Here is a 14,859-nt window from a genome sequence, read left to right on the forward strand (position 1 = left end):
GTCAATGAGTCGATCCAATCAACTGGTTTTCCTCGGATAGAAAACTTTGAATCAATTTAACTGTATGACCTGGTGAAATGGAAAGTGCCTTGAGATGACACGTGTCGTGAATTGGCGCTATAGAAATAAACTGAACTGAATTGAGCCTGGATTAACCAATAAAAGTGCAGCAGTTTAATTTGAGCATCAACATTAGCATAGAATCAATTATTATTTAGAGATTCTTAGCAACCTGGTTCATTTATTGCTAGGCCTGAAAAATGCATGACTGAAATAGTTTTAATTAATTAATTAATCTAAATGAATTCAACTGATACTAAACAGAATCCTAGTTGAATCATTATTTAAAATTAAGGAAAAAACATTCAGCATTTGATGTTATAGAAAAGCTCACGTATCTGCACAGTGTATTCTCATTATTAGTTCGTATGAAATTGTACGAAAAGTTATGCACCGTAATTTCGTAGGTTTTAAACGTTTTTTTCGTCACATTTCGTCATATTTTTATGTCTTGCCTCGAGACAAGATATCCTTGCGCATGCGCATCTTACGCACCATTAAATAACATAGAATTTAACATTCAATTAGCCCTAACCCTGACCCTAACCCTAAGATACAAAACAGCAAGCAACCTAGTTAGAGACCTGAAGAAGTGATTATTGCACAGTTTTTCCCAGTTTTACGTCCGTCCGCGGATCTGCTTTTTTCGTCTGTCTGCCTGCGCATGCGCACTGATCTGTATTTTCGAGGGAAGACGTCCAAAACGTACGAAATACTGTGCATATCTTTTCGTACGATTTCATACGAACTGATAATGAGAATATGTTGATCTGCATGTTTCATATGCATCTCAGGTTTAATGTCTTTACTGCTATGGACAAACAAATGACAATGGATTTGGTAAACTCTTTACAAATCAAAGAACAATTTAAATATATTCTATTTTAAGAGAACTCTCAGCATTAAGAGAACTCATTCTAGGTCTCTACCGCTAACTATACCTCTCCATTGTTCCTAGTCTTAAAGTCACATTTAAAGGCCGCATCTGTCCTAGGCTGCACTCTGGACTCAGTGGAGTAAAATGGCTGAGATGAGGTTGCTGTCCAAGCTTACATCCATCATGGACAACACCTTCCACCCTCTGCTCCAGACTGTAGAGGAGCTGAGCAGCTCCTTTATTGAAAGACTCTTACATACTGTTTGCAAAAAGGAGCGCTACCGCAGGTCATTCATCCCTGCTGCAACCAGATTCTACAATGCAACACTACAACGGCAATAACTTTGCAATGTACTATGTGCAATTTACCATTTGATACCCTGTGCAATAACCTGTTTCTCTATATTTGACAACCACTGCAATAATTATATATATACATATAAAAACATAAATATCTATCTATATAAATACACGTTAATACCCTATTTACTCACTATAAACGCTTTCACTCAGCCTGTTTCACCTGCAAGGCCACACAATTCTCTGAGTGAGGATGTTTGTAGACCCGACATAGCTTTTTCCCAAAACAAGCCAGATTCTTTCTCAAGGTCTATTCATAACATGTTACTGTTAACCAGAGTGTCCGTAATTTGTTTTGACTCTGACTGCTTTCCATTGCTGTAAGTAAGGGGGAACTTACGCTGCTCAGGCAGAACAGGGCTGAATACACTGCCGTAAGGGCTGTATGATGAACTGTTCTCTCTTTGCAAAGATATGAAAATAAAGTACTGGCTGAGTGAAATCCATGGATATCTGTTTATTTAACTAGGGTAAATATTTGATTACTTTTTTCCCACGACATGTATATATTTGAGCTGATGTAACGAGTTCATTTCTCTACTGTGAGATCAATAAAGCCAATCAACTCTGCTCATCTTCATAAAAATATTTTCTTTTGAAGATCTTACTGACTGAGCCGCCCATGAACCCCACCAAGAATCGAGAGAAAATCGCTGAGGTCATGTTTGAAAAATACCAGTTCCATGGTATCTACGTGGCGATTCAGGCTGTGCTCACCCTGTATGCCCAGGGTAAGGTCACATCGACTTGCTGCTTCTAAGGCAACACTCTAAATTGATGTTTTACGTTTTGACTCATCAATCAATCAATGGGTCTGTTTTCTTTAGGATTTTAAAAATGCTCTGTTTGTTCAGGTTTGCTTACTGGCGTGGTTGTAGACTCAGGAGATGGCGTCACCCACATCTGTCCTGTCTACGAGGGGTTTTCTCTACCCCATCTCACGCGCAGGTTGGACATCGCAGGACGTGACATCACTCGCTACCTCATTAAAGTGAGGAGAAAAAATAAACTTCAATCCCCCATAAATGTTAAAAGTTTGATTAAAAAAACTGATGTTTTATTTTTCCACCAGCTCCTGTTGCTGCGCGGCTACGCCTTCAATCACTCGGCTGACTTTGAGACTGTGAGAATGTTGAAGGAGAAGCTCTGCTACGTGGGATACAACATCGAACAAGAGCAGCGCCTGGCCCTGGAGACCACCTACCTGGTAGAGTCCTACATGGTACGTTTAGGAGAAACCTCCAAGGAAGTTTTTTATTTGATCTTTTTCTAGATATTCCTAATGATTTTATTGATCCATAACTTTGGTGCAGCTCCCAGATGGAAGGCAGGTGAATGTCGGTGGGGAACGATTTGGGGCCCCAGAAGCTCTTTTCCAGCCTCATCTTATCAATGTGGAAGGAGCCGGCGTGGCTGAACTGCTCTTTAATACTATCCAGGCTGCAGACATTGACCTGAGGTCAGAGTTTCCCCTCTTGTTCACTTTAATAAACCAGTATTAAACATAATAGTGACATGTTTCTACTGTATTTTCCTGAGCAGGGCTGACTTCTACAAGCACATCGTTTTATCAGGCGGGAGCACCATGTACCCAGGCCTTCCATCCAGGCTCGAAAGAGAAATCAAGCAACTTTACCTGGAGAGGGTGCTTGATGGAGACACACAGAAACTATCTGTAAGCCTTCAAAGAGTATCATTTAATTTTAAATATTGATTTTCAAATTATTAATTCATGGCCTTATACATACAGTATAGGGTGCCGTTTGTAAAGTTACACTGTCAAAAATTGAGAGAAATATTTTTGGTTATTTAGCGTGTTGTAAGAGAAAAATAAGGGGATTTCTTTTTCCAAGTCAGTTTTTCATTATGTCATTCATGTATTTATAAAAAGCTACAAGCTAAATATTTATTATTTTAATTAAATATTTAATTTTTCAAAATAAACACCTAGTTTGTGAAATGAATACTTAGTTTGGCGCCCAATTTTTAGTTTGCAAATAAATAATTAGTTTTATAAATTTTTATTTAACAAGCTAAATATTTAATTTGGAAACAAATATTCATTTCAAAAACTATCCAGTTTAAGTATCTAGTTTGGAAAATAAATATTTAGTTAAAATAATAACTAAAATAATAAAAAATAAATGATAAATATTTATTTGGGAAAATTAATTAGCTTGCTGACAAATTTTTTAACTGACAATCTAAATATTTGGTTTGAAACTAAATTTTTATAAATGTAAGAATGACATAGTGAAAAAATTGACTTGGAAAAAATAACCCTATTATTTTCTCTTAAAACGTGCTAAATATCCATAAATATTGCTCCTAATTGTTGACTGCGTAACTTTACAAACAACACCCCATAAGGTAGATAGACGCTCTACAAAACAACATCTAAATAAGTTGATTTTTATTTTTTTCATTTGCCAATCGAATAAGAGGAATTATGTTTAAAATAAGAAATAAACAATCCAATTTACTTATTTCAAGTGGACAATATCTAATCATCTTATTTTAAGGGCAAAAATACTCAATCACTTGATAGTTCACATTGTTTAGTACCTTTACATTTTCAGATAAGTTTTTTCTGTGATTATTTAGATTTGAAATTAGAACCTCATTGCCCTTTTTGAAGTTAATAATATTTTATTTTATGAGCAAAAATATCAATTCCAATGGCAGATTGTGTTATTTACCTCCTCAAATTAAGGGCTAATACACTTCTTTTAAGAAATAAATTTGGCTGTATTAGTTAGATCTACATATAGGTTAATAAAATGTTTAAATGTTTCAATATAATGTTGAAAAGTTAGACACTGTGTTTTTCTAACAAATATCCTCTGAGTAATCTGCATTCTGTCTATGTCTGTCTACAGGATCGTAGATAAAGATCAGAATAAAAAAAAAAAAATGGTCTGGATAAAAGCGGATAAGATTGGCTAATTTGTAAACCTAAAGAGAGGGCATGTTCAGCATAAACTAAATACAAACGTACGAGAAAATAACTTTATACCAGCTGTGAAACATAGAGGTGGAAGTGTCATGGGTAGGCAATGCTTTTCTGAAATAGAACCTAAATGGCTTTTCATTCTCAGGGTATCGGTGGAAAATTATGGGAGCATCTTTGAAAAAAATAAACCTAAAGCATAATTGGACCTCTAAAATATTAAAATGAATTTTGAGGTTGCATGTGTTCTGTTATCATACTGTTTCCTCACTTCAGTTTCTCCGTACACTTCTGCAGAAATTCAAGATCCGAATCGAGGATCCGCCCAGACGCAAGCACATGGTGTTCCTGGGAGGAGCTGTGCTGGCCAACATCATGAAAGACAAGGATACCTTCTGGCTGAGTCGGGAGGAATACAATGAGAAGGGTCTGGGGGTGCTGCAAAAGCTGGGAGGAGGAATCAGATGAAACAATAATAAACAACAGCATCAGCTAATTAGCTGAGATTTTATCATTCACACCCTATTGGTTTTATTTCTTACAATTTTTAATGCTTTGCCTTTTCCTCATCTCTGTTTATATATATAATTTACTGAAAAACCCGTAAAACAATCATTGCACTTATTTACCTTTGATAAGTTAATTGCCACAGAAGACATTTCTTTACTTACAGGGTGCCATCTGCAGTTGGACCCCTGGGACTGATGAGCAAAGTAGGAGATCGGGGAAGGCATAATCTCCCTATGTGATCAAGATTTGATTCCATTTCTACCCATTTGAAAAAGTATATCTGTACAATAACATTTTAATTTAGATAGGAAATTTTCATTTGATCTTGTTTTTCTCTAAAACCCCCACATGTTGCTGGTTATTTCAGTGTTGTCACTAGTGTCTGAGCAGGTGTCATTTGAATGAGGTGCAAATAAATTTCGAAGCACATGAAAAGGCTATGCTGTGTCCAATGGCTCGATTTAAAATCTGTAATATCTTTAAAGGAAACCCTCAGCTAAAAAAAAACTTGTTAAAGCCAAAAAAAAGATTTGCTGCCATCTAGCGGTAAAACTGGTCAAGGACACAGTCCATCTTCACAGCAAAACTGGAAGCACATGCCACTGGTACAGATATTGCAATTTTTATTGCGTTACTGCATTACCTGACAAAATACAGTCATGTGTGTTCTTTACATTGAAAAGAATCGGTGAGCTCTCACAGAAAACACATGCTTCACACACACTCCCTCACATCAACACGCCCACACGCATACATACAGAGGTCAACCTTCACTTTGAATGAGAAAGCATGCAACAATGTTCACATCATAGCTCTCAAAAACAAACCTTTTCAGCTGGATTAAAAACGCCAGATATGTTGCAGATCTGACACTTTCATATCCACACAACAAACCAAACTATTTCAATTTAGTTTTGAATTCACAATATGATATACATATATATATATATATATATATATATATATATATATATGTATATATCTTAGAGCATCAACGAGAGAGTCAAACAGTCCGTTGGCATTGATAACTTGCAGCAGGAGTCCCAGAAGCTGGTGATGAGGACCTTTCAGTCCTCGTAAGGTCCTTATTGTGGGTTAAGAACACAATATTTCATCTTACACTTAGGCCAAGAGAAACAGCAGAACTTTAGAGTAGAATAAGAAAAATGGAATGAATGCAGGAAAAAGATAATTATTTAATACATTCGCGAGTCAGTCAATAAGTTAATGAATTTGTTGCAGTTATGTGCTTTTACTTTCCCAGCTACACATCTCCAGAGCTTATTTTCATCTGTTGTTGGAGAACCCATCCACCCCCCCCAAAAAAAAAAAAAAACAGCATTCACTATTTTTTATTCCAATCAAAAAAGGAAATCCCAACACTAGGCCAGCAGGTGGCAATAACCTAACTGATATTACCTGAGCATGGCTAAAAGTAGTGCTAGGTTTAAGGTTTTGGTCATAATCTGAAAAAAAAGATACCTTTGCTTACAAGAGAAAACATTGTCAATATTTCATACTTTACAAGCCACTCCAATACAGAACTCCCAGGAAGTCCCAAAGCAATATATGTCAGAAGACTGACCACTGCAAAATTTCTGACCAATCATATATTGTAGAAGAAACATTATGCCAAAAATGAGCTCTCATACCAGGACTGCAAGATAATAACATTATTACACTAAGAAGGTGTGTTTCCATCAGCTTCTTTAAAAATGTTGAAGTATTGCATTAGAAAAGCTTAATGGAAACAAAAACATTTGAAAAAAGAAAAAAAGAGTTTTACGTTCATTTGAGGTGATTTTTGCGCAAACCAGGAGATTGGAAACACATTTTTTTAATCAGCTCTGACAAACAATTTATAACTTACATGACTGATCCCCAGTTTCTGATGTCGGAATCTTTCCCGATGTTTCTATCATGCCCATCAACATGGCTGGAAGCAACAACCCCATTACTAGCTGACATGTGAATATAAGAACAACTTCCCCAATAGCAACACATTCATTAGCTCTTTCCTCCATTACTGATCTGTGGTCAGCGCTCGATTGCAGCCTTTACTTCCTGTTCATTACTAGCCTGGCCAGCCATACTGATACGATGTATACACAGTATGTACCTTTGTGATACATATGCTATGCATCAGTATGATAAATGGCTGGTACAGCTTGATTTCAAAGACAGGACTACCAGGGTCAGCGTCATCAGATAACTACAGATGTGACACAAAAACTCCAAAAGTTGTGCTCCGTTTTTGTAATTTTGTAGTGAAACATGTCAAGCCATCAGTGAACGATTTCTGCCAGTTTTGCCCCAAATAATCTTTGCATCATTCATCCATTGTAGTTGCTAGCTTGTGGTTATGCTAGCAGAAAACTGGTGCTGCATTATGGGTATTTCTGATGCTGAGAGTCTCGCATCGTAAAGTCCTGTCTTCTGTGTTGTGAAGCTGAACAACAGAGTTGATGCCAGCATCATTGGGGCCACCAGGTCTGGTCTCAGTTTAGCCAGTACCACTGCCAGGATATGTGGCCAGATCATCATTTCCAGTGATACTTCCTTATGTCTCACTATCATGAAATGCTGTACCAGTGGAAAGGGACAGATCAACCTCCGGTGAGTTTATAACTAAAAAGTGTCTCTACTGTACTCCTTCACCCTACATCACATCCATATCCAGTCCCCATTTGCATCGCCGACTGATTGGGCCTTTGTATGTAAACAACTTGCCTCATTTGCCTCTTTAGCACTCAGTGTGAACGCACCTTTACCCGGGGTTCTGCAATTTGCCAAAAATATAAAGCAGGCATGGTTAATGCATAGCCAGATTTCCATCGTTCTGTGAGCACAAGAGTTTACTGACAACAAATAAAGTGTCTCAGCAAGAAAGAACTTCATAGTTGTAAGTAAAAGAGCAAAGCTATCATTTTTTTTAAAAGTCTTCCTGAAATCTAAAAGTGTAAAAGTCCACATTTCCTAAGGATAAAATATCCCTAAATTTCAATCTCTTGAAATTCCTAAATTTCAATCCCTAAAGTTCAATCTCTGACCAATCACTAAATAGTTTTTAGGCTCCACATAAGAGAAACAGATCAGCCCTGATGATGTGTCAATAAAACTTAAAGAAAATAAGCTTGCCTTCCATTAATTGTTCCTGTGATAGAGAACAAATCTTTCGCCCAGAGTATGTTTTGGCCTTTAAGGTTCTCTGAAAGGCTTTTCAATTATTTACTCATTAAACATCTAAATAAAAAAAAAAAATCTCTAAGTTGATGACTAATTTTAAAATTCGGTTCCCAAAATGTGTTGTTTTTCTTTTGACAGGAGTAGGATGACTAATTGTCATATTCATCCATCGCCAATAATTTGATCAAAGAATAATTGTGTGGTATCTGGCTTTACGGATTGACAACTTGATGTAGCCCTGATGGAAACAAAAAGGTGTGTGAGGATTTTTAAAATAATCCTTCCCTCATTTTTATTGTGATTGCAGCCTTGGTAAATCTCAACAATATTTCCTCTCCATTGCCCATATCTCAAAATACCCTTATTAGTGTAGACATGGCCTTAGACATAAAACAAATGAAACTTTTTTGTCACCTTCCTTTCATTTAGGTATTTCACCAGCAAAAAACTGAGCCTTGTCTCCAACAAGCAAATATAAAACCATCTCTGCAGGAGGTTCTTAAACACAGCTCATTTCAAATCCCATTTTTTTTTTCAAACTAGACTGCCCAAATCTCCCCTCTTCTTGATGCATGTCACTTTGGTACTGCAGTTTGGTCTTGGCTATAACAAATCTCGCAAACCACAGAAAAGGTTGCATCTCCACCGTTAAACATCAGCCAATTTTTGCACAGAAAGTGAAGCAATAATACATCCAAGTGTCTTTAAGATTTAACCCAGACTTACACCGTAAAAGGGTTACATCACCACCTTGGACAATTTGCCTCCCTAAGTGCGTACAGGAAGTGGTTTTGTTTCCAGGCAACAGTAGTCTCGCAGAATTTGTATTCTTTGGATTTGAGCCTCCACGTCTCTTAATGATGTAATCCCTTCATGGTATAACTCTGGGTTCAGGTTGCAGGAAAAAAAAAACAATCATATCCATTTATTACATATTTTCCATGTCACAAATAGTACACTCCTTTTACACAAGCAGCCTCAAGTGTGGCAGAACTTTCAGTAAGTTTTCTTTGCTCTGATCCGGTCCTGTTTAGGACCAGGATGGGTCTAGGACTGTAGTTTTTCACAAAAAGTCCCGATCCGTGACGAGGCACAGCACACCGCCGGAGAGAGGAGACAGAGAGAGAAAGAGACAGAGAAAAACACCAACCATCCATCTCCCCCTCCTCCTTCCTCTGTGCCTCCCACTCACTCCTCGCACACTGACTCGCTCAGGTCCACGGCGCCACCTCTGGTGAGCCGCCGCATCTTGCTGAAGTCGTGGTCGGTCCTCAGGTAGGAGAGCGAGGGCCCCCCCTCGCTGTGCCCAGCCAGGTCCTGGGGCTGGGCGTGGGATGGCAGGGCCCTCATCTCGCCGCCGCTGCGCCAGTAAAGTGTATATTGCTGTGGGTCGGACACTCCGAAGGTGGACGCACACAGCTGCGCCAGGGCCTGGCTGGTCTCCCCGGCTCTCCACTGCAACGTCCGCACAGCGCTCCGCTCCCCGTCCTGGAACAGTATCCGAACGCACCTCTGTAGGGAGGGAGAAGAAGAAGAAGACGAAGGAGAGATAAAGAGAGGGAGAAAAATGAGTGAACGCATTGCAATGATGACAAACAGAGGTCAAGAGGCTTATGGAGTGAGGGCAAAAGAGGGGGAGGAGAGAAGGTTGAGAAATGTGAAAGCTGCAGGAAATGAGGCAAAACGAAGCTCATAAAAGAAGCAGCCTCTGAAACAAAGCTTCTGCTTCCCACACACAGCCAGCCAGGTCGACAAGCTTTATATAAATTCATTTTCCCTTAGCTGCTCTTTTATCTGCTGCAAACTTTTAATCATTAATCCTCCAAAAGCATGACTGCAACCCAACTTTTCTCCGTCTTTAAGGAAGAAGGCTTCCCTTTCTTCCCTACTCCAAACCATTAAAGGCAATCAGCCCTAAAACTAACAAGCCTAGATCAACAACTGCCACTTATCAAACCCTTTAGCCATTATATAACGTCCGATTCAACCACCTACAGCCTCCCTCACAACTCTCTGAAGAGAACACACTCACGCTGTCCAAAGGACACGGCACATAATCCCTTCACCAAACAGCCAATCTTGAGGGAACTAAAGCAAAGCCACTTCTATGCCTCAAACATGCCAACAATCCCACAAACATGTTCACTTCCAGGCTCCAACCACAAGAAAGCACAAGTAGAAGTTGCCAAAACAAAAAAAAAGCAAAAAAAAAAAAAAACTCCAAAGAGGACCAAAGACACACAGTCAGGCATAACAATCAACAGGTCTTTCAACCGTCAAAACTCACAGAGTCACTGAGCTCCTCGCTGTCCGTGTGCATATTGTGTTTGCCTGCTTCGACGGATAGATGCAGCTCGATAAATTTCATGTTATCTGACCGCCCACCTCTTCATAGCACTTGGCTCACTGATCCTCGCCTGTGTCAGTGGAAAATCTGGCTGCCGGGTGAGTTAGATGGGCTATTTGAAGCCAGGAGAAGCACCACGTGACAAGATAGAAACGTGGATGACATTGAATTTCTCTCTTTTTTTTTTAATGGCTTCTGGTGGACCTGTTACACCGATGTGAAGGCCAAGAGGGAGGTGATGAAAGGAAGTGTGGGCAAAATGTCAGCGAGTGTGTGATGGTTTTAGGGAAAGTCCAGTCGTAAGCTGGAAGCCCCAGATCAAAGGGATTACCTAAAAATTAATCTCCTTCCAAATTTTGGGAGGAGGGCCGTCCAAGTGAGCTGTCTCACTTTTTTTTTTCCAGCAATTATTTGATGCTTACGTATCACTCAGTGCTTTCAAGTTGTGACATTCAAGCATCTGTAAAAGCAATTTAAACTCGATATAAAACATTATTCGAAGATGAAGCTTAACCCTACCTGCTAACGTCACAGATGTAGGACAATTAGATGATGCTGCCATCAATGTAATTAATCACAGGGATGTCTGAGCCTGTGTGGACGGATTATCTGTTGTTTTTTTTAAAATGTTTTTGTCTTTTGACCATTTAAAAGAGGAGCAGAGCAGATTTGTGGAAGTTAAAATTTCAAATTGTGTTTCTGCAATATCTGCAATTATTGTTAATTATGTATTCTCTTTCACTTTTCTTTTTATAGTTAGGTACTTCTAGAATAGTACTTAGGTTCTGCTGTTTTTCTTTCCTGGAGCAAAGCATTAATGGATCTGCAATTAAATTAGTTTACTCCTCATATTTCTTTCATAGATGTGTTTAAATCCTCAAAGGACACTAAAACTATTGCTGCTATTATCTTTGTGTCCCCCTATATAAAATACATAGGAATTTGAAAATACACCTCTGTAATACACCTGCAATCTTCTCTGTTAAGTCTTTACTGTCCTGAATGGACTCATTAACGGAGCTGTTGACATGTTGCCACCTGTGCATCAATCCAGTGGACTCATGCAACAGCTGACCAATCAGCAACTGTAAATTGTACCAAAGTGAAACCCTTTCCTGCAAAAGCTGCACCTCCTTCACCTCGGACATATTTCAATGGATTTGGAGTCATAATTACATTGCTGTCACAGGTATTTCATAGAAAATCATCTGAATAAAAGATTGAACATTTTCAGAGGGGGACTGAGGTTGATTACCCTGTTGGTTATCAGGTGGTGACCCACACATGCAGCTAAACATAACAGGCATTGACATAGACAATGGCAGTTGGGGCTTATTAAATATGTCCTCCATTTTGGAGCGGGTGCCCTACCTACTTTGCTAAACCTAAACACCAGAAAGTGCCTTAGCAATGTATGGAGTTTTTTGGGTTCAAATTTAAATATTATTGTTTGTATTTAATAATTGCAATGTTAACCTTATCTGCCATTACCAGCTGCTTGTTATTATGTTTGGTGCAGGTGTTCAGTCGGCTATAAGCGATTGCCAAAATCCCATCTCTTGACCTGCAGAAACGCTGTTCAAGAAAAAAATCCTGTGCAAAATAATGATTAGACTGCTAATGAAAAAGTTTTATCAGCAAATTTACAGATGTGTTAATATTGTTTGTAGGGATTATTCAGATTTTTGCTCTTTTTATATGTCTGTGAGCATTGAGCACAGCTTTTCCACCTTATTTGTCACATTTTGGCATTGGCGGAGTCATGTCACGTTTGCGTCACGTCAGTTGCTGTGAATTTGGGTAATCATTTATAAAGGTAGTACTATATATTCATTGTTTTGTGTTTATTATAAACAGGTTTACCCCAAAAAGGGTGACCACTCCCATTAGTTTTATATTAAATTATTTTCTGTAGAAAGTATCCCTGGTTTCTTTTTTTAGATACAGTCCTTGTTTCTTTCTTATTTTTTTTAATAGAAAATAATCATGTTTTTCTCTTTATCTTTGTTTTTTTTTACTAGACATATTATTTTTGTCTTTGGGTTTACCTTGGATAATGGTTTTCTTAGCATTGGAAATATTCCAATTATATTCCAAAGATTTTTCTCTGTTCCAGCACACCTAATTCAAATGCAGGGCAGTGATCCCTGTGGAGGAGGGTAGGGAAGTATGGCTATGTTCACACAGATTCAGTGTTTTGGACACAATAAATGAGGACATATTTGAAACCTGGTCCCAAAGTGTTAAGATTTCAAACTCTGTCTTTTGTGAAATGGTGAAGCCAAATCTTCATCTCTGTAAGCTGCGTGCTCCTCTTTGCCACTATGCTGCTATGTTTACCTTTTGCGAGTTCTCAATGCATGCCTGGTGTTTTTTTTCCGCTGTTTTGGTGTCTTTCTGTGAAATAGTCACAGTATTATGATCCTGACATACTTCCTCACTCTTAGGGTAGCTTTATTTACCTTTTTGGTGACACATTTTTTTCTAAATTATTTTTAGGTCACAGTTTTTGACTCAGTTTAGTCAGGGCCTGAATTAATTGGAAACTTTTTGTTAATTAGAATTTATTTTATATTCTTTTAGTGTGAATCAAAGGTTGCTGTAAATATTTTTTTACTTTCAGTAGGAAAACTAATATAATTTTTACATTTTATTTTAGCTGTGTTATGGAAAGCTGTGTCTTTACACCTTGGAGCTTTCTCTGTCCGGTTCTTTTCCATAGAAGAGATCACTCAGGTCAAACTCTTTAAATAACACTTCATTATGTATATATATTAAATAACCATGAGACATGACAACAGATTTTGACAGAAATTGTAATCTTATTCAGTCCAGAGAATTTGCTTTAACTTACAGAAGGTATTGCTTACCAACTGGGCTCACCTCCAGTTTAAGTTGCCACTCTGTCCGTGCCCCCATTTCATTCCCAAATCTCTGCTATGCACATAATAAAGATGATAACTGTAAATCCTGACAGAGGAACTGTCCTAATTAGATAAACTACTTGGGAAAACATTAGTTCTGACACGCAACAAGCTGGTATTACTAGGGGTTAACAGACTCACACATCATTATCCTACCAGATGTTATCCATCATAACTCTAAGCAAATGATATAAAAGCATAGTTCTCTTCCTTTCATAGACAGCTGCCCATGGAGCTGGTTTACGGTTACATTTTCAAACACAGAAGGTATTTATAGGTCAGTGCTTCTATGTTCCTTCTGTTTGTTTGTTTCTATCTCCTTAAACGCTTAGTAAGCCTCAAGAGAAGGCCGCTCACACTGAGCCTGGTTCTGCTGGGGGTGTCTTCCTGTTAAAAGGAAGTTTTCCTCTCCACTTTCCCTGAATGTTCAATTTGAGGGATTAATGAAGATGCAATGACAAAATGCAATAAATTCTGTTGCCACAGACTCATGCAGGAGGAGTGAATCCTGCAAAGCCAAAGACTGGATGCAATCAGCTGACTTTCCTTAGATAGAAAATTTGCTACCAATCTGACTGTATGATATGGTTGAACTGTATCTGTAAAGTTAATGGCATGTACTTATATAGCGCTTTTATTCAAGTTAGGAGACTTGACCAAAGCACTTTACACTATATTCATTCACCCATTCACACACACACTGATGGTGGCAAGCTACATTGTAGCCATACTGTAGCTGCCCTGGGGCTCACTGACAGAAGCGGGGCTGCCGTACACTGGCGCCACAAGGCCCTCTGACCACCATCAGTAGACAATGCAGGTGAAGTGTCTTGCCCAAGGACACAACGACACTGAAAGTCGGAGTTGGGGCTTGAACCGTCAACTCTTTGATTTCAGGGCAAACTCCTACATCCAACGCCACTGTCGCCCCAGTGAAGTGCCTTCAGATGACATGTATTGTAAATTGGTAGCAAAATGCAACCGGATTAATCAAATGAACTTGCTTTATTCTATCTTATATGTTTTATATAATAGTTTCTAAAACAGACCACTTAATAGATGAACAGAAACATGTTCCAGAGTGGAACAACTGCTAGCGTAAGGTTAGAAAACGACTCCTTCCCATCTCAATTGCTGGGTACCTGACTTTAGTTGATAATAAGAGTAATGATAAAAAACTAAAAATCTTATAGCTTTATAGTTTTGCAGGCTGGTAGTCGAATACATTCCTCCACAACAATCCTTGTAAAGCAAGCAAGGTTTCTGTGGCGTTACTGCAAACAAATGAGAGTACCTACTTGGCTCTGTTGGGTCTCCTTTTGTTTTTGGGCCTCCAGGGTCCGTCGACTGCTCCACTCCTTCAAAGCATCCTGCACTTGTGGTGTTAGACAGCCAGAAAAAGGTGGATCCTGCTCCAGGCTCTGGATCAGACACAGGCTGGCATATACACTGGTCAGATAGTAGCCACCTGCAAAAAAAAAAAAAAACATTGGTAGGAGAAAAATGTTATACTTAGTCATTAAGACCAATTACTGCACTAGGCAAAATCTGGGTTCTGAGAAGTCTAGTTATTCAGCAGCTAATAGTAGTAGTTGCTAATATTTAAAGCTGGATATTTCCTACCAGTGATATAGAAGATTTCATG

At 38.5% G+C, this 14,859-nt stretch overlaps 2 protein-coding genes across 2 annotated transcripts in view; one reads left to right on the plus strand and one right to left on the minus strand.

The window, feature by feature from the left end:
• Positions 1 to 4,841, plus strand: part of LOC107085266 (actin-related protein 2-like) — a 7,754-nt gene extending 2,913 nt beyond the window's left edge. Inside the window, exons 4-9 of the mRNA XM_015375509.1 lie at positions 1,899 to 2,028; positions 2,152 to 2,288; positions 2,370 to 2,519; positions 2,611 to 2,756; positions 2,840 to 2,972; positions 4,545 to 4,841. Of these exons, the coding sequence (XP_015230995.1) occupies positions 1,899 to 2,028; positions 2,152 to 2,288; positions 2,370 to 2,519; positions 2,611 to 2,756; positions 2,840 to 2,972; positions 4,545 to 4,715 (867 nt within the window). The 3' untranslated portion in view covers positions 4,716 to 4,841. The remainder of the gene's footprint in view (positions 1 to 1,898; positions 2,029 to 2,151; positions 2,289 to 2,369; positions 2,520 to 2,610; positions 2,757 to 2,839; positions 2,973 to 4,544) is intronic.
• A 4,290-nt stretch (positions 4,842 to 9,131) lies between these two features.
• Positions 9,132 to 14,859, minus strand: part of rin1 (Ras and Rab interactor 1) — a 62,257-nt gene continuing 56,529 nt past the window's right edge. Inside the window, exons 11-12 of the mRNA XM_015375443.1 lie at positions 14,513 to 14,682; positions 9,132 to 9,455 (exon numbers count right to left, since the gene is read on the minus strand). Coding sequence (XP_015230929.1) covers positions 9,132 to 9,455; positions 14,513 to 14,682 — 494 coding nt within the window. The remainder of the gene's footprint in view (positions 9,456 to 14,512; positions 14,683 to 14,859) is intronic.

Source organism: Cyprinodon variegatus, unplaced genomic scaffold (genome assembly GCF_000732505.1).
Source record: "Cyprinodon variegatus isolate N-32 unplaced genomic scaffold, C_variegatus-1.0 Scaffold119, whole genome shotgun sequence".
Taxonomy (NCBI): domain Eukaryota; kingdom Metazoa; phylum Chordata; class Actinopteri; order Cyprinodontiformes; family Cyprinodontidae; genus Cyprinodon; species Cyprinodon variegatus.